General features: G+C 41.1%; 2 protein-coding genes across 10 annotated transcripts in view; one reads left to right on the top strand and one right to left on the bottom strand.

The window, feature by feature from the left end:
* Positions 1–1,113: 1,113 nt before the first annotated feature.
* Positions 1,114–15,591, bottom strand: ints15 (integrator complex subunit 15). Of its 5 annotated transcripts, none has more exons than XM_017310065.2 (8): positions 15,458–15,591; positions 5,358–5,558; positions 5,046–5,267; positions 4,422–4,587; positions 4,055–4,329; positions 3,022–3,259; positions 1,962–2,001; positions 1,114–1,468 (listed from the first exon to the last, which is right to left on the bottom strand). In XM_017310065.2, the coding sequence occupies exons 2-8, from the start codon at positions 5,550–5,552 to the stop codon at positions 1,252–1,254; spliced, it is 1,353 nt and encodes a 450-aa protein (XP_017165554.1). In that variant the 5' UTR covers positions 5,553–5,558; positions 15,458–15,591; the 3' UTR covers positions 1,114–1,251. The 5 variants fall into 5 exon arrangements, with proteins under 5 accessions (XP_017165554.1, XP_081454127.1, XP_008431364.1 ...); XM_081598001.1 differs by lacking the exon at positions 15,458–15,591 and adding an exon at positions 11,130–11,245; XM_008433142.3 differs by lacking the exon at positions 15,458–15,591 and adding an exon at positions 6,886–7,043.
* Positions 7,619–19,415, top strand: part of rgs11 (regulator of G protein signaling 11) — an 18,639-nt gene continuing 6,842 nt past the window's right edge. The window contains exons 1-18 of one of the 5 annotated variants that reach the window (XM_081597998.1): positions 7,619–7,794; positions 8,065–8,161; positions 8,297–8,347; positions 10,671–10,777; positions 11,014–11,065; positions 11,170–11,228; positions 11,371–11,447; positions 11,527–11,608; positions 13,373–13,441; positions 13,667–13,690; positions 13,775–13,836; positions 14,149–14,262; positions 15,504–15,619; positions 16,168–16,255; positions 17,103–17,241; positions 17,334–17,416; positions 18,007–18,095; positions 18,729–18,825. In XM_081597998.1, the coding sequence (XP_081454124.1) occupies positions 7,732–7,794; positions 8,065–8,161; positions 8,297–8,347; positions 10,671–10,777; positions 11,014–11,065; positions 11,170–11,228; positions 11,371–11,447; positions 11,527–11,608; positions 13,373–13,441; positions 13,667–13,690; positions 13,775–13,836; positions 14,149–14,262; positions 15,504–15,619; positions 16,168–16,255; positions 17,103–17,241; positions 17,334–17,416; positions 18,007–18,095; positions 18,729–18,748 (1,392 nt within the window). In that variant the 5' untranslated portion in view covers positions 7,619–7,731 and the 3' untranslated portion in view covers positions 18,749–18,825. Of the gene's footprint in view, positions 7,795–8,064; positions 8,162–8,292; positions 8,371–10,670; positions 10,778–11,013; positions 11,066–11,169; positions 11,229–11,370; positions 11,448–11,526; positions 11,609–13,372; positions 13,442–13,666; positions 13,691–13,774; positions 13,837–14,148; positions 14,263–15,503; positions 15,620–16,167; positions 16,256–17,102; positions 17,242–17,333; positions 17,417–18,006; positions 18,510–18,728; positions 18,826–19,415 lie in introns of those variants that run through there. The other 4 variants (XM_008433144.3, XM_017310062.2, XM_017310063.2 and 1 more) reach the window with 4 other exon arrangements.

Below are 19,415 nucleotides of genomic sequence, written 5' to 3'. Positions count from 1 at the left end.
CTTTTTCCAAACGACGACAGAAACACAATCCAAAGAAATCTGTAAGTAAGCAAACAGTTTCTTCTCTTCATCGCGACCACAGAAGTCACTCTGGCACCCCCTCGCCACGATCCCGCCTTTTCACTCGAATTGCGTCTTTATCAGGCACCTCAACCGCCCCGACAGCTGCGCATCTCTTTCCAAGAAAAGGATATTCTTATCACCGCCCCACCCACTCTGCAGGGAGGAAACCCAGCAGGTGGCCCAATCTCCCCAACATCGCAGCAAAACCGCAGCTGGATTTGCTTTGAGGTGGGACCTCGTCGAGGTGAAACGCAGAGGATCGGTGTTTGCATAGACGATCCGGGATGCGCTTAAGTAATTATTACTGGACGGTTGCCCAGGCAGTCCATCTGTGAAAAGGAAGAGCAAACGTCCTAATCATGGCTAAAGTATTTCATGTTTATAGTTCCTCTTTTTCCACTTAAAGGAAGTGAAGACAAAGGAAAATTGTGAGAGTTAGTCCACATCAACAGGTCGAAATTCCCCTAAATCTTTGAATTGTATTGAAATGAGAAAGTGGAAAGCAGCTGCGATGGGGAGATGATGCAATTTTCATCTTAAATGAGAGCAGTGAGGGTGAAGGTGGGGGGCTAAGGGGGGAGGGGGGGGTGCTAAGGCTGTTGGATGATATCCTATCTGTATGAAAACAGGGCTCAACTCCTGCATGCTAGAAGATAGTGACACCTCATAGTTACGCAATGAAACCCCGCTGAGTGTGGGAAAGAGCTGAACAGTCCACCTTCAGATGTTTCTTAACGTTCTGTGTGTAGTAAATATTCTAAACCATACAAGTCACATCATGACAGAATTTCCTCATTATTGCCCCACTTGCTTTTCCTGAGTAAATTTCTCAAGAATACTGTTGTCAGTTGAGTTTACACAACACTTTTTTTTGGCAAATGTTTTAATGCCATACAGCTTTAGAAATCCCGAACAGAAAGAGTAATTAAAAGCCATGTCGGTTTAACTAACTTGTAAAGATTAGAAATTTAAGCCTCATTTCTTTGACCACGTGCGTTTGTAGCTGCAACAGCGACCACAAGTGGTAGAAGTCAAGAACTACTCCACATGTAAAGTAAAAAAAAATTTATTCAATGCGGATACACTGTAAAACATTCACAAGCGCTCATAAATTCAAACAGTCCTTCAAACACTCGTCATATCCCTCACGTCTGCAGTCACGGAGCGGCAGTCTGTGTTTTCTTTTGCTTAGTGGCCGGGTCGGAAGGGGAACGGCATCCCCGTCATGAAGGGCTGAGCGGGGTACTGGGCGTGAGGGGCCGGGTGGGCGGCCAGAGGCGTGTGGGGTGCGTGAGGCGGCAGCGTGGGGATGGGAGAGTGAGCGGCATGGGGGCTGTAGGTCAGCGGAGGGGTGTGGATGTTGTTGTAGTACATCACCGGGCCGGACAGAACCAACTGGAGCAGACTGGAGAGGGGAAAGACAGAGGGGGGAAAAAAAACGGACACGTCTTGGTTCAAGCAGGTTTTAAGATTAGAGATAACCAAGTCATATTTAACACCATTATGAAGCAACACCTGCATCTCCGCAGAAATGTAGAAACTTCGTTCAGCCAACTGGCGATAAGATTTTCTCTTACCCATGATAGACCCAAAAAAAGCTAACTCACTAGCTAGCTAGCAAGGGTATAAAATAGGGGTGCATTGAAAGCAGTTTTCTGGCCAACAGCTAATCTTCAAAAAATCTTACCAGCTGATTCTGATTTTGACCAATGTCAATTTACTTTGGTAAACATAAACAAAAAAAACAACAACTAAAAACTTTAAACTGGGGCGGAGATTCAGGACAATGTAACAGAGTCAGAGTTGCCATGAAAACATATGAAAGCGTTAAAATGGCCTAGTTCAAATCAAGATCTAAATCTAATTTTGCATTAAAAAACAGAGAGAAAATGCCTTACTTGTTGTGAGGGAGCCGTGAACAGATGGCTCTCAGGTCCTCTGTGAAGACAAAAACGCATCTCTTAAAAACTTACCATCATTTGATGTAAACACCAAAGTCTCAGATGAACAAAAAGATTTAATTCAATGACTCCAAACTTGAATTCTGTATACCAAAAAACAGAAATTCTTAGAAAATGTATTGCATTGGTTCTGACTGCTGTCTGGATCACCTCACTATAATCTCCACTTTAACATTTTTGTCAGGTTATGGACTTCATTTTACGGCGAGAAAGTTTTCTTTCATTGTTGGACATTGTGTTTAGACCCCGTACTACTAAAGATGTAGTTCTACTTCAGTAATACTTCTTTGGGCTGGTTTGAACCCTAGTTAGAAAAGTACAACAAAGTAGGCCATGTTGCGAAAAATTAAATTATGAAAATAAACTTGAACATGAATAAAGTCACAATATTACAACAATAAAGTCAAAGAATTAAATAAAGTCGTAATATTATGAAAACAAAGCCATAAAATTACAAGAATAAATTAGAAATAATATGAGAATTATCTGGTAGTATTACCAGAATACAATTATAATATAAAAATAATGTCATAGTAGTACAAGAAAAAAGTCATAATAAGATGAGAATAAAGTCAATATTACAAGAATAAAGTCGTGATATTGAGAATAAAATGGAAAAATTATGATAATAAAGTCAATAACATGAGAACAAAGTCATATTTCGAGAATAGTCAATATTACGACAATAAAGTCGCATTAAGAATTTATTCTCATTAATCTTGTGCGACTTTATTCTCTTAAAATTATGACTTTTTTCTAGTATAAGTTTATTTTCGTAATTTTACCTTTTTTATTTTTTTAGTGTTTCCCCAAAAGAAAAGTTACTAGTTCGGTCGTACCTAAGGTAGCAACTTCAGGTACAGCTGAATGTTATTGGCTATTTCACCTGAATGGTGAATCAAAGACAGTTTTTGAATGTATTTTATAGACAAAACATTAAGATTATCCATTGATTTGACCTAAAGCAGTAGTGGCTTCCCCAGACTCCATCTCGTACCTCTGGAGCAGAGCAGCGCTCCGCTGGCCATCGCCACCTGCAGAGCCTGGGCCAGCCGGTCCAGGGCCAGCTGGGACGCAGCGTGTGTGTCGCTGGTGGCTGCGTGTGTGTGTTTGTCGGCCTGGTCCAGGAGGCGAGAGAGATCGGAAGCCAGGGCGGCCACCGACTCCATCTGAAGCAGCGCTAGGCGACCGAAGAGCCCCTTCTCGTTGAGTATGTTGGGTAAAAGCATGAACACCTACATTAGGGAGAAAATGGAGAGAAAAAAAACTGTTTGGTGGTCGTCACTGTTTGGACTGAATGTATAGATGCAGAAATTTCGCACATGTGCACAACTCTGAAGGGCAAAGGGAAAAATAATACAAAAAAATCATTGAAGAACAACTCAAAACCACTCGTATCGGCTACACTATACAACGATTCATTGCCGTAGCAACCAACTGACAACAGCTCCATGAGCATATCAGGATCTAACACCATAAAACACGCAAACATTTCTTACACAAAGAACAGAACATTTGGTCCGTTACAGTTTTATGTCTTCAAGTTTGATGTTTATTTTACAATAATTAATAAACAATCGTCTGAGCTCTGAACACAGTGGTGGTTGATTATCTAATTTAAACACCTGCTCCGCTGACAACCTGTCAGAGTTGATGTGTGGGTCGCCTTTTTATTTTAACTCAACCGAAACACCCCAAATTCTGCAGCACACCGACATGTTAAGGTTGTCAAAGTCAAGCTAGTATAGGTGACTTACTTCCTTCTCCTTTGTTTTTTTTATTAAAACTTTTCACTGACCTGTGAGATGTGATACCCTTGGATCTTGTTATCTGGCTGTCATAGTGTTGACTTTTAAGATTCAGCACATTGTGTTGACGACTTGACAGCTAAGACCAGTGGAAGTTATCGTCAGCTAGTGGTTTTGTTGCCCTACTGCAGGCAGCCGGCAGGAGGGATCTTGTGCGTGTGACGTCATGTTGCAACATATATTTAATGTTTAACTAGCACATGCACACACACGCACACACACCTGAAGAACACTTAGATGTAGAGCAGAGAAGAGGCGCGCCGCGTCCGGCTCGCCGTCAGAGCTCCCGTTGTTCGTCTGCTTCTTGTCCCGCCTGTATGCCAGCGGCGCTTTGATGCACCAGCGTATCAACCCCCCAAGCGGCGTCACGTCCAGAGAGCTGATTGGCTGGCTGCCGGACAGGGGCGAGTTCAGGAAGGTGATCAGGACCAGCCGGGGGTCGTCTTGGATCCACGACACGATCATCTGGAGGAGCTCCATCGGAGGCGTGAGCTCGTCTGGAAAAATGAAAAAACAAGACGTGTTGCCGAGGTTGCTAGGTGTTCCGCTGGAACGCGGAGGATTTGATTTCTGCGTGATCCTGACGTACCTGAGGTAAGGTCGTACAGAGTGGTGACGGCTGTGATGAACTGGCAGCAGAAGCGAGGGCTGGCGCTGTGGATGTTGTGAAGGGTGGGTCCAGATCCCGGTACCATGCTGCAGTAGTCATCCACCAGCACCTGCGCCAGGCGGACGCAGTACACACGATGGGTCCTCTGTGGGCACAACCACAGGCAGGCAGAACATGAACAGTTTCACACTCCACGTGACAGAGTCTTAAGAGTTTTATTCAGGGGCAACAGATTAGAGGGGGCCAGAAATAAAAGCATACCACTCTATTCTGATTTTTATTTGTAAAAATAAGCAACAATGTAAATTACTTTGCTTCTTTGTCACAATACTGCTGAAACGATTAATCGGATTAATCGATTATTGAAGTAGTCGTCAACTATTTTACTAATCAATTAATCATTAGCATTTAAGGGCTCAACAAAGGCAATTAGATGAAAGAACAACTTATTGAGAGCAGTAATTAAGGCAATGCTGTACGAAAAATATATACGTTTTGTATTTAAGATAATAAGTAAGTAAGTAAATCTGTTCTACCTAAATCTCCTCGAGACTCATCACGATCGATCCGATTAATCACTCCAGTCCGACGTGGACTCCTCACCTGTAGCCAGGTGGCAGCACATTCCAGAATGGGAACCCTGCCCACAGCGACTGCCATGGAGACCAGTTTGCTCAGCAGCGCCATCCGACTCTCGTCCGCCTGGTTTCCTTGGAGATTGAAGAGGGCGGAGAACATGAGCTGGCGCACCGTGTCCCGACTCTGTTCCTGGAAACAGCTGCACATGATCTCCAGGAGCTGCAGCTCCTGCAGAGCACTCATCCTCTGTTGGAAAAAGAAAAAAAAAAATTGGTGTTTACAATTTGATGCTGTTGAGTATTTACTCTACAGGACCTTTTGGGGGGAAGGGCTTACCCTGACAGGTGCGTTTCTGTCCTTGGGCGTGTGCAGGATGAACTCCTCGATCAGATCCAGGGTTTTGGAGTCGACCTGAGGGGGCTGCCTGCCCGACTGCACCATGTTGCAGATGTAGATGTCCAGGTGGTAGAGCAGCTCCTTGGCGGCGCTCAGCACGTCCCGAGGCAGCAATGACTGACGGATGTCACCCATCGCAACCTGACAGTGGAACACACACACACGTTTAATGTCTGAATATTTCTTTAGTCTTTACTGTGCAGATGTGGAGAATAAACAGTTAGCCCCCTAGGGAATGACGCGCCAACAGCTTTAAAGTAAATTTCTTCTGGAGAAATGGATCTACAGTCACTTTAGGTAAATTATTTGTGTTCCAATGAGGCTCGTTTGTTAGATTAAAGTGCCTATTATACCCATTTTTATTTCTTTATATTAAAAAAATTAATGCAAAATAAATGCAATAATGTATAATATGCTTAAGGCAGTATTAAACATATTTGTTATTAAACTCAATTTTCTGGATCTTTTTTTTTTTACTGGTTTTATGTAAAATTATGAGTTTTAAAACAACATAAGTCTTATTAATCCCACAGTGGGGAGATTCACTTGGTACAGCAGTACAGTAACAAAATTTACACCACTGAATATAAAATTCATTTTACTCCACATTTACTCCATATAATATGGAGTAAAAGCAATTTTAAACAACTGTACATTCATAAAGTATCTACAGATAAAATAAAATGTAAATTAAATACAAACCTGAAAACCAGTTCTTTTGTTCAAGGTCATATATGAAAAGCATGATCAGACTTACTGTTTATATAAATATCCCACTGAATGGACATATGATTGCACTGATTTTTGGCAACTAAAGTAATTAGTAACCAATGACTTCCTGGTCCCTGGGGGTATAAATATGATGCAAGTCAAATATGATGTAAATCAAAGGCTAATTTATTTTGGCTATTTAGAACCAGGCTGGATGATAGTTAACGTCCCACAGTGGAAGTGAGCAGAATGATAAGGGAGGTAGAAACACTGCAGCTAAAAATGGCATCTTGGGGTCAACAAGTCTCCATAACAACCATTAGATGCTGTCCACGTGCGGACTGTGTTCCTTGTTAAATATACCTGGTTAGTTTGAAATTCTGCACGAGACGCAATGATAATGCAAAGTTCACTTTGCTAAGTCAGTCAAAAGTAAAAGCAACATAGATTAGTAATACAACAATGCGATAAGCTTTTTTTTGTAAAGAAATGGACAAATTACGACGCAAACAACAGAAACTAAATAGATGAAAACAAAGTACTCATTTTAATGTCGGGTTTTAGAGTGACCAATGCCCACTGAAAGTCCACAGAGTCAGGATTTTACGTATATCTGCAACTCATCCCGGTCCCTGTCCATTCTGCTATGCTAACTGTTAGCAAGGCAACCACTAGCGGCTATTTTTCAGCTTCGCGACCGAAACTCACACACGCTAGCTTTTCCTAGAAGACAAATAGACACGTTGCAAGCTTTTACCTCTTCGAAGACTCTAAATTCAGCAGAAAAATGCTAAGTGGAGTAAAAATAAATAAAAGAATAAATTAAAAATAGACCTCACTAATGGAGAGAATGAACCACTTCCTCCTCCTACGGAAGCCTGCTTGGTATAAAAATTACCAGTATTGTCAGAGCAAATATGATATAATATTAAAATATATTGATGAATATAATACAATATAATGAAAAATAACATTAGTTAATTAAGAATTATAAATAAACAACTTAAAATAAATTTTAATATTGTTAGTGTTAAAATATAAAATGAAAAACTACACAAAACATAAACAAAGAAATAAAATCTTTATTTTCCACAATAACTTTAAGTTGAATTTTTAAGAGTCTTTCAATTGTTTTTAACGCAAAGTTTCACCAATTTGACTTTTAAATTATCCTGCACAATATGCATTTTATTTATGTTTAGCTTTAAACATTTCATCAAAATAAAATCAAAATAATAAAAAATCGAAAAATAAATCAGATGTGACTAGTTTATTCGTTTAGATAGGAAAAACACGGAGTAATTACTGCATTTTTTTTAAAACCCAAAATAAACTTTTAACATGGTAATTTGCTTTATTGTGTGCTACACAAAAAATACAACATAAAAAAAACGTTTTTATTGCACTAAGTAACAGAATATATACACGAATTCAACGACAAATCTTTGGTTTTTCATTATATATACACGAGCGCGCCCACGGTATTCACGGAAACGCGCCTGCAGGAGAAAAAAGGGTGCACAGTCGCTGCCGCGCGCTCCCGACAGCACTTTGGTGTTTTGTACTTCACCGTCCCGCCGGGTGATCTCTAGCATCCCGCAAGATGACAATTAACACCTTGGCTAAAGGAGGGCTGCAGCCGGAGCAAATGTCATGCTTTCGGAAGGTAACGCTTTTCAAATCCGCTAGCTGTTGTTTTTATATATGTATATATATATTTATAGATAAAATATTCTACTGTACAACAGGAGCGAACCGAGATAACCCAACATGCCTTCTATTGTGAGGTATTTTCTATTGCCTCACAATAGAAAATGAATATATCAAAACATGACTGAGCGTGGTTGTGTTTTGTTTCTGAACTTCTAACTTATTGATGAGCGCGTTTAATGCGAGTCTTTTCTGCGTTTCGTGCGCGCGTGCCCCCATTCGATAGATGGAGAAAGTGCTCGTGGCCATGCAGGACCCTGACATGGGCATGAAGATGAGAAATCAGAGACTCCTCATCACTGTCATCCCACACGCCATGACAGGTGTGTTGTGAAAACACACTTTTATTGTCTGCCAACAACCAAAATATGACAACAAAAAAAAAAGGGATTTCAGACCTTCTAGGATATCAGAAATTACACTCTTTAAATTACATTTTCATGTTTTTAATTTTACAGGCCACGATATAATTACCTGGCTGATTCAGAAATACCACATCTGTGAGGAGGGTGAGTGCTCTGGGTAATAAAAGGTGTGTGACTATAGCTTGTTGTGTGTCATAGGAGAGTTGCCAGGATATGGTGTTTGCTCTCAAGATGAGACGAGGTAGATGTGATTCGTGTGCGTGTGTGATCCAGAATCCAGGGGTGGCAGTTTCCAGTAAACAAGAATAGAGTGAGCCCGGCTGGGCCGGAGTTTGATTAAGTCGCTTGATGATGTGCGTTTGATTAGTGTTCTCTCGTGGTGGAGGTCCTCAGGGGATATTACCATGCCTGAACTAATTTGAAGGTTGGAAAAAAAAGGTGTACACTGTTCCTTTTTCACCCTGTATGGACTTAAGAGTGTGAATGAAGGTAATAAAGTGTCACTCAAAAAAATAGGTCCCTAAAACTTGAATTTGGCTCAATTTAGTTTATTAATATAGTGCCAATTCATAACTACTATCTTCTAAACACCAAACCGATCCAATTTTTACACAGAACCAGTGACTGTTTCTGATATGGGTGACATGGGCAATCACCCAGGGTGGCATCTTATATAGGGGGCAGAATGAAAGTACTCAAAGATTTTTGTTTTTCAATGCAAAATTCCTCTTTCAGATCAATTAAATCACATAGTCTGATTTAAATGGATTTAATCGAATTCTCATTTGATATTATTTGTATAATTCAGTGCAGTCGAATTCAGTACATGATTTGAATTCAATTCAAAATTCACAAATAGATTATTGATCCCAAAGGGAAATTTAAATGTTGTTGTGGCTCGTTCAATTAAACAATTAAATTAAATATAACACCAGTTTTAAAGTCCCTACACTGGCTCCCTGTAGCTCAGAGAATAGACTTTAAAATACTGTTGCTAGTGTATAAATCACTGAACGGTTTAGCACCACAATACCTTAAAGATCTGTTATTGTTGTACCAACCGTCTAGACCCCTCAGATCTTCTGGTTCTGGTCTGCTCTGCATCCCCAGAACCAAACGAGGAGAAGCAGCATTCAGTTTCTATGCATCACAGATTTGGAACAAACTTCCAGAAAACTGTAAAACAGCTGAAACACTGGGTGCCTTTAAATCTCAACTTAAAACCCACTTGTTTAGAGTTGCTTTTGGCTAAATTAGGGTTAGAGTGCAGGTTTTGATGTCTTCCATGTTTTTATGTCTTTAATGTTTTTAATTTCTTTTTATTTCTTTTCTACGTTTTAATGATGTAAAGCCCCCCGGAAAACGTCCCAGTTAAACGACGTTTAACTAAAGTTCTACTGGGTTTAGAGTCCCAGTTGACGGCGTTTCAACTAAAAACCTAGAGGTTGGAGTCCTTGTCAAACGGTGTTTTTGACTAAAGGCCCTGAGGGTTAGAATCCCAGTTAAAAGACGTTTAACTGAAGTCCTAAAGGGGTGCGGGTTTTAATGTTTTTTTTATTTTTTTAAATCTCTTTCTCACTGTTTATTTAATGTCACATGCCGTTTTTATTTTAATTATGTAAAGCACTTTGAAATGCCTTGCTGCTGAAATGTGCTATACAAATAAAATTTGATTGATTGATTAAACAGTAGTTATAGATGGCGATGTCTGTGGGAAGGATACATCTCCTGTAGCAGTCTATGTTACAACAAATTTGAGGAAGCCTCTGACTGAAGACAATCTGTTTTTCAGTCAGAGGTTCATAAAGAGGACGGCCATTACTTTCCACCAACCTATTATAGCCTTCTTCTGAACAAGCAAGTGGTGATAGTGGAAATTAAGTACTCCAGTTTAATCTGGTAGAAAACTAACAGCATATTACCTGATATACACCAACCTTGTGGTGAAACATGGTGGTGGCAGCATCATGCTATAAGGATGTTGAAAAAGAGGCATACAACGTTTGCTAACAATGTGTTCCGGTCAGATGAGACTACAGAAAACTGTGGTCTCAGAAAACTGATATCATCCTTAACACACCATCGCCATGGTGATTTCTTTTTCAGCAGAGACAGGAAGCTGCTAATAACAGGGCAATTCTGAAAATAAGACCTGAGAGCAGGGCGGAGGTTTGCTTCCAGGAGGACAGTGAGCCTAAATATACTGCTGGGATGGCAACTGAATGATTTAGATCACAGCAATATGGTCTAGTCAAAGTCCAGATCTAAACTTTTTACCAGCCCGGTCTGGAAACTCCTATGAAAAATTTTCTGGGGAGGCGCCATTGTCAGTGGGACTAAATACAAGTGAATGAAATGCTATTCAGATTGTCTTTGTAGAAAAACTGCCAAAAATCATGAATATGTTTTCTTAATATTACACTTCCTAATGCATATTCTCGTCTTCTTCTTTTTCTTTGTTAATCAGAGGCCCTGCATCTTGGCGAGATGCTGGTCAAATACGGATACATCTACCCTCTCAAAGAGCCCCGCTGCCTGGTGTTACGACCCGACGAGTCGCCCTACCGCTTCCAGGTCAGACCATCAGCTGCATGTTTGTATCCACAGCAAGAAAAGAAAAATGTCTTCCTTACGCCTAACTTTAGCTACACTGCCACTTTAACTCTGATAGTATCTTATCTCCGATTTTCACTCTCTCTCCATCAGTCAAGTTCCTAAAGTAATCCCTCATCCATCCGTTTCTCTTTCTTTATTGTCAGTGTGAAGAACGATATCAGTTTAAAAAAAAAAATTGCTGTGTGTTTTCCCAGACTCCTTATTTCTGGACAAGTACCCGCTGGCCCGCCTCAGAGCTGGACTACGGTAGGAAAATCTGTAAAATGTTTTTAAACGTCTGAAGGAAGAAAAAGACAGAATTGGCACTAACCTTCTCTCTTTTATATTTCTCTTTGCTTTTACGTCCACAGCAATCTACTTGGCTAAAAAGAACATCAGAAAACAAGGAGAACTGGTGGAATATGAAAAGGTAGGCAGGTCTGGCCGTGTGCGTGTGTATCCTAGAGAAGCAGAGAATGAGTGTGTGTGATGAATTATGTAGGAATGACTTTGCTTGTGTCATCACTCCTTTTCCGTCCGTTTCCCCCCACCCAACCCTCATGCCTTTTTAGGAGAGGTACAGTCTGTTGCACAAGCGGATCAACCACACCTGGGACTTTGTGGTGATGCAAGCCAGAGAGCAACTGAGGTACACTTACACGCAGCCGCGCCGCTCCCACGCGCCATTAAACATGCATACCAACTTCTGCTGTGATTTCTGTTTATAGGGCCTCCAAACAGAGGAGGAAGGCCGACCGAATTGTCCTGGAATGTCAGGAGCAGGCGTACTGGCTCATCAACAGGCCGCCGGTAGTCTCACCATTACACCAATAATTCCCTTCTATTCTATACTAATAAAATATGTTTAAAGCAGTAAAATTTATAGTTCCCTTTAGAAATAGACATCATGATTAACCCATGAAGCTTCATACAAACCTGCTCTGGGAAGCTTGACCGATTTATGATGACAGAGACAAGAGTTGATTTCTGTATTTAGGTTTTTGGAACAAAGAAAAAAATATTGTACTTTTCAGAAAGAGACAGAGAGGTTTCTGGAATGGAGCATTCCGTACTTGTGGGAAGAAAATGGGCAAGTGCGTGATTTGTAGCCTAATGGATTCTTTGTGCTATTTTTTTTGCTGTAGAAATATCCGTGTAGATCTTTAAAGAAAAAACATTGAAAACATGCTGAAATTAGCTCCGTTCCAGGCTGCAGAGCCCTTTAATTTCTGTGCTATGTCACACTGTGCTATATTACACTGTGCTATGCTATGTCTTGATATGCTATATTATATTACATCATGCTATGCTACATTATCCCATGCCATGTTATGCCATGATATGCTATGCTATATTACAGCAAGCTATGCTCTATAATAACCATTCTATGCTATGTCATGAAATGCTATGCTATATTATACCATGCAAAGCTATATTATTATGATTTGTGTTTTTAAAATCCAATTATTCTGCAGTAACTATCTGATTCACTAATGTTTTTTTGTTTTTTTTTAAGCTACAACAGTAGCTATTGAAAAACTGCTAACGACCGCACAATCAGAGGTCGCACTAATGCTCATCCACAGTTCCCAGCGTGCGTCTCACCGCATGCAATATTCAGACTGCCTGTTAAAAGCCAGAGCTGACAAAAGCACAGACACAGTGTTGCGGGGTGGAAGGAAATAAGAAAATCTCGAGCCCACTTCTTCAGCACATAAACCTTCCTTTATCCTCACACAAACACATGCAGAAGAAGGGGAAAAAAAAAAAAAACAGTGGAGGAAAGACACGAAGGAGACAGCTGTGAGGTGCAGCAGGGTTTGCATGGGGACTCCATGTTGGTAGACCTTATGAATTAAGGAAGAGGGCTCAGGGAAGAGAAAAAAAACTTTGGAATTGAAGAAAGAGTTGGTGGCGTGGAAAACAACAGAAAGGTTCAAACTTGTCCTATCAGCGCAACACATATCTGTACAAACACACAGCCGACCCAAAATGCTTTATTATATGTCTAATTGTACACATTTAAAGCAGCATTATGTAACTTTTATAAAAAAATTTTTTTTACATATTTGTTGAAACTGCTGCTATGTTGCGACAGTATGGCATCATACTGAGGGGGGCATACTATGCTGCTGCTAGCATGGCCTGTTGTGAATGCTACGGCTAGTTAGCATGGCAGCAGATAAGCATTTTTTTTCCTGTACTGGCAATATGCTTCTCCACCATTCGCACACTGAGCGGAGTACACGAGCATGACTGACAGTGCCAAGACCCGCCTCCTGGCTCTGATTGGTTGTCTTTGGTGGGTGCATTTCTTCAGACTGCAGTAGTGGCTGAAGAAAGAGGAAAGCAGAGGAGATCAATCTTTTCACAGATTATCTCATACCATACTGTCACGACGGTTTCAGCAAATACGTAAAAATATATACACTGCTCAAAAAAATAAAGGGAACACTTAAACACTTAAGTGAACACTTAAGTGTTCCCTTTATTTTTTTGAGCAGTATATATACATTTATTCGTTATAAAGGTTTAATCCTTAGTTATAATGTTTTTTGTTATTATTTTTCTTAGCCCGGGGTGCAGAACATGTTGGACTGGGGTCTGGAGCGACCAAACAACTTCAGCACACGAGTCCCTCTGGTCGGAAACCTCATCTTCTCCCCCATTTCAATCAGTTTATTGCATTAGCATTGCCCTCTCTCTCTAACTCTGTCGCTGCTTTCCTTTTTTGTTGTTGTTTTTCTTGCTGCTCGGGTTACGTCAAAGTAAGTGCTTGAATCATTGACAGCTGTTACATCTACCTGCAAATCAAGTCAGTGCACAGCCATAAGTTGACGATGCCGTCTCACTGTCTTCCAGAATTAGAACAGCGACTACTACAAAAGCGAGGTAAATAACGTGTCGCTGCAGCTCAGACGTGTCTGTCTGTTTGTCTGTGTTTGCGTTTATCACGTCTCTCTTCATCCTCAACAGATTGAAACGTCCAGACGAGCTCTCGGAAGAAACCGAGTAAAGTCCTCCATCTGCCTCGAAGGGTACGTGTCGGTTCGATGAAGGTCTCCACGCACGTTCTCATGTGTCCATTAGATCTTATGTGCATAAGGCGCACACGTTCACATGTGTGCCTTATGCACATAAGATCTAATGGACACGCTATTGCTTGAACCAAATTCCTCCACCCACTAAGCTTACTGCTCCCTCTGTAAGAGCAGTTAATGGAGCCTTCCTGGGGCAAGTTGGAATTAGTGGCCATTAACTGCTGCGTTCTGCTGCACTAATACAATAAATCTGTGTGTGTGTGTACGTGTGCTTTTGTGTGTGTGTGGCATGCCTTTGCATCTGTGCAGCTTTGTCAAGTACAGCGAGCAGTACCAGAACCACGATCCCATAATGCAGGGCTGCCTTCCCAGTAACCCCTGGATCTCTGATGACATTGCATATTGGACGATGAACTCAGAAATGTAAGACGAGACGCGATCATACCGGTGGAGTTCACCGCTTTTACGAGAAAGACGCAGCCAAGCTAGCTTTTGTTGAACTTTGGTGACGGTTAAGCTAATTGCAGAACAAAAGAATCTAAAATGTTTCGGTTCTTCATGTCACCACAACTGTCCGGTTGGTCCTATAATTAATAAGCTTTTCTGCACCTCTCCTGTGGGATAGTCACAACTCCTCCTGCTGTTCCCCCTCCTCTTCCTCCCCCTCCCCCTCCTCCTGAAAGGGTTGGAAGGTTTCCATGCAGTCACTCCAATCTTTAGTTTCCATCACAGATTTCTCAGCTGGCTGAATTTCTCCAAAACATTGTCAGAGAAACTCTTATATATGTAGACATATACCTACTAACCCCTGAAATAAATTCAACTTTGATTAATTGCACAAGCTTTTTTTTTTAATTTTGTGAATTTTGAGGTTTCTAACCAACTGGTATTGATACATCTACAGCGATGACAAAGAATGACCAGAGCGTAGAAATTATTCAGTGTACTAACCAACTGATGGACTAAATAACCAATATTGATGCAGGCAACTACAGAGAGTGATTATAGAAAGTGATACATCTACAATCAGGGGTGTCAAACTCCAGTCCTGAAGGGCCGCTGTCCTGCAGTTTTTAGATGTGCCACAGGTACAAAACACCTGAATCAAATGGCTTAATTACCTCCTCAGTTCTCCAGAGCCTTGCTAATGACTTAATTATTCTATTCAGGTGTGGTGCAGCAGAGGCACTTCTAAAAGTTGCAGGACACCGGCCCTCGAGGACTGGAGTTTGACACCCCTGATCTACATTCTAACATTCTTGCCAATTCTTATTTATAAAATTGCTCAAGTTTTAATGGAGAGGCTTCGCAGGAGTCGGACTGAGGCCTGGAGGTCGACCGAGTCATTCAGACACGTTGAATATGCTGCGATCCAAAAACCACTCAACTAATTAGTTTATGTGTTATAGTGGAATGTTCCACAGTTACACGAATATTTAAAACAAATATCGAAGGGTAGGAAGCTTTTGAGTGACAAAAGTCACTTTTACAAACAGTTTGATCGTCTCATGATCTTACTTCTCCGACCTGCAGTCGGACCGTCTTTTGCTGTGTGTTTGCCTGATGTTCTGTCAGAAGGCGACAACAATGGGGGGAGAAAAAAAACTGTTGTACTGACCAAACAGGAACCGTCTGATGACGTGACCCGTGTGTGTTTGCTGCAGAGTGCCCGTTCCCACTCGTCTTCGCGTGGAGCGCTGGAGCTTCAGCTTCATGGAGCTGCTGTCCGACGCCATGGGGAGGCGGGAGTTCATGACGTACCTGGAGAAAGAGTTCAGCGGTGAGAATCGGTAGCTGAAACGCTGGTGAAGCTCTGCAAACCCGGGACAGTCTGATGAAAATTTCATTTAAGTACTACTTATACTGATTCTTATAGAAGTTAATGTGTCAAATCCTCTACATGTTACTTTAAGTTTGATCTATATTCATAATAGCAGTCAGTTTCCTCCTGAAAGATATTGCTATCAGAGGAAGAAAATAGGTATAACTTCAACACCCAGTTAACTGAAAGGATGACAAATTTAAAAAAAAAATCAATAGGTAAAAAAAAAGAATTGTGATGAAAAACATCCGTAGAAGAAAAATCCTGAATAGAAAGAATACGAATGGAAACTGGAGGGGAAAACTACTTAAAGGATTTGCTCATCCATGCAGACACGGCGTATAAAATATTGCCAGAGGCTAGCATTTTCCTCAGAGACCTTCTTATGCTATAAATATATGTTCTTTCCTTCATCATTGTTTCTGCTCCTCAATGTGTATGTGTGTGTGTGTGTGTGTGTGTGTGTGTGTGTGTGTGTGTGCGTGCGCTTGTGTGGTTACTCTCAGCGGAGAACCTGCACTTCTGGCAGGAGTGTGAGGAAATTAGACACGGAGAAAGTTCCAAGATCATAGAGAAAGTGGAGGATGTTTACAAGTGAGTGTGCGCGCACGCACACACACACACACACACACACACACACACACACACACACACACACACACACACACACACACACACACACACACACAAACCTGTTGAATGTTTACAGTGTCTTAAATACAAATGTATTTAGTAGTAAAGTAAAAATATTTCAGTTTGTGGAAACAAGCAGAAAAACTTGCATGCTCACTCCTCAGGTTGTATTCTTTTCAAATTCCCCAGTAGCCACGTGAATTTCAGAACATCAGACTTTTTTCTTTGTTTTTTTTAAGATGGCCGCCGACTCTATAACTTTGAAGTGATGAGACAAAATCAGGCACCAAAACTGAAACTAAGGACTTTGCTTTTTGTGAGGGTTACATCAGTCATCGACTGGGAGGAGATGAAGATGATGCGACACAGACTGAGATAGTCGTCTTAGCTTCTGCTAATTTTTTTAATGTGTTTAGCGCTTCGGTGTTAGCGGACCTGAGATTTTTGTTTAGCGAATTAATCGGACTTGTTGGTTCGCAGTGTCCACCACTGGCAATGACTACTACAGATTTTGGTACAAACATATATTCTCCATCACAACCATGACGGCCGTTTTGAAAAATGTCCACAAGAAAAAGGGCACAGGGTTAAAAAATATTGGTATTTCTAATCATATACACATATATATTAATTATAATGCTCCAAACACTTTCATCTAATTGATTATAATGGTGCAAAGATTCACTTTTCATGACGGTGGCCATTTTGAACAATCAAAACAAAATGTTGATCAGTACACATGATTCTTAACTCTATCCAGGAGCATGACTTTTATTTATTTGACTTTTTTTTTTTTGTTGTCATCTAGAAACTTCCTGGCCCCTGGAGCGGCCCGTTGGGTCAACATCGACAGCAAGACGATGGACAAAACCTTAGAGGGGATCAAACGGCCGCATCGCTTCGTCATGGACGACGCACAGATGCACATCTACTTCCTCATGAAGAAGGTTTTTAGCAGTTTTCACCTATCAAATCATTTGGAAAAGATGATTATTGATTAAGTATTTTGTGTTCCCATTCTTTAACAACGTGTGTCTAGGACTCTTACCCCAGGTATCTGAAATCCGACCTGTACAAAAACATGCTGGCTAAAGCCGTCGTCCCCCAGGAGACCAAGAAAAGGTAACGTCTCATTTCTGCAACGGCATATTAGGGGCCATGTAGACAGAAAAAAAAAGAGGGGGCACATTTTCCACCAGAAAAATCAGAAATTTTGAAATTAAGCTCAGGAAGTGTATACAAAAAAAGGTACATTTCTCAGTTTGAAAAGTCAAAAAATTCTGGAATAAAAAACGATGTCTTTTTGAGATTAATCTAAGATATTTTCTAGAAAATACTTTAAAAAATTTGAGTTTTAAAAGATTAAATTTGCCTAAAAAATGAAATTTTGAAGTTAACTTCAGAAAATTAGCAAGAAAAGAACTCAGAAACGTTTAGATTAATCTCAGATATTTTCTAGAAAATACTGGGAGATTTGCTAGAGAAAACAGAAAATTTGACATTAATATCTAAAAAAAAGACAGAAATTTTGCAATTTGAAAAGATGAAAAATTTCTAGAAAAACTACATTTTTTATTGTTTGGCGGAAATGTAACCCTATTTTTTCCCCATCTACAATGGCTCTAACATGCCGTCGTACATTTCTTCTCGGTTTCTGAGTGAGTGCGCGCGCCTGTCTGTGAGTCAAACCGTCCTCCTCTCGCCTCCCGTAGCGTGTTCCCCTTCATGAGGCGCCAGCGGCACTCCAGCCCCTCCCCGGCTCAGGCCGGCGCCCCGGCGGCGGAGGAAGACGGCCGAGCAGGTACCAACTCCGCAGCGGGCTCCCACTTCTGATCCGGGGTTTCCCCCCAGAACATTACTCCAGCCTCCATCGTCTCCATCGTTCACCACGGCAACCAACCATGGATTAAATTCTCTTCATGCAAGAGGCAGAGCTACTGCAACAGAAACATCTGCGCATGCGCAGTTCACAGCAACTTTTGTGCATCCTTTCTAAACTCAAACAGCGCTGTGCCCATTTGCTTTAGATATTGTCCTTCATTCCAGCTGTTCCGTTTCTCCCTCCGACATATGTAGACATATCTTTGTTAGCCTTTTCGGTGATATTTTCCTTCCGTCTGTCTGTCCAGTCCATCCCATGCTGGAGCCGCTCCATTGTGATTGCTGTAACTCTTGCTCGAGCACGTTTTCATCCCAATAAAAAGTCACGAGAGCAGTCGGCGTTGTGTTTGCCATCAGTTCTGCATGCGGTTAGAATGTCCATTCGTGAGTTATTCGTCTTTTCTCTTGCTTTGTTATATTTTCTGTTATCTCCGTGTAATGGCGGTACGTTGAATATGCGTACACTCTCACGTGCTCAGTCACCTGGGAACCCAAACCGACCTTTGAAGGTCCACAGTTCCTTTCCGATTTCTGATTTGCTACGACGTCACAGAAAGAAGCAACGCGTCATGAAGACGTGCGCCTCCATTCAATTCACCTGGTTTACCCTATCAGAAGCCTGCAAAACGATGACATCGCCATCTGTTTACGTAAGCTTTTGAATTTGAAACGAGTCTATCTGATTATTTTGGAATTAAACAGACATAAATAATGCTGGTAATCATAGTTAACCTACGGCTTAATGAATGCTAGGCTAGTTAGCACAGTTAGCGATGACGGTGGATAAACTGTTTTCCTGTTTCTCAGTCTTTAGCACATTTAGCAGCCTCACAAGGATGATTGACAGCACCAACACCCGCCTCCTGGCTCTGATTGGTTGTTTTGAGTCAGGAGCGGTGGGTTTGTTTGGTAGCTCTGGCAGGAGGTGTAGGAAACAGATTTTTTCAGCTTATCTGTCCAATGGCAAACCCTCGCGACATGGTGACAGTTTGAACAAATATGTGAAAAAAAAACCAAAAAGCATTCTTTAGAAAATGGGCCGTCTTTTAAACGGTGCATTTGAGCATCTGATTTTAACTGTAAACGACAAATAATCAAATTAAAATGAAACCTGTTTTCTGTCAAGTCTCGAGTTGATGATACATCAGTTTAGTGTTATGAGACTTTACCGCCTGGGTTGAGCCATAGGTCAGAGGTCAGAGGCCTAAACAATGTAAGGTCAGGTACTAGACTGAAAACG

Source organism: Poecilia reticulata, chromosome 17, assembly GCF_904066995.2.
Source record: "Poecilia reticulata chromosome 17, P_reticulata-male-v2, whole genome shotgun sequence".
Lineage (NCBI taxonomy): Eukaryota > Metazoa > Chordata > Actinopteri > Cyprinodontiformes > Poeciliidae > Poecilia > Poecilia reticulata.
Note: the sequence above shows the minus strand (reverse complement) of the source record. Positions and strands in the feature narration are given on the sequence as shown.

What these genes read in the sequence shown, in the direction of transcription:
- ints15 (XM_017310065.2), bottom strand. Translation starts at nt 5,552, where the DNA reads ATGGGTGACATCCGTCAGTCATTGCTGCCTCGGGACGTGCTGAGCGCC. An exon ending in TACATCTAAGTGTTCTTCAG is followed by an intron (nt 3,260 to 4,054) that starts GTGTGTGTGCGT and finishes TCCCTAATGTAG; the next exon opens with GTGTTCATGCTTTTACCCAA. An exon ending in AGCGCTGCTCTGCTCCAGAG is followed by an intron (nt 2,002 to 3,021) that starts GTACGAGATGGA and finishes TTGTCTTCACAG; the next exon opens with AGGACCTGAGAGCCATCTGT.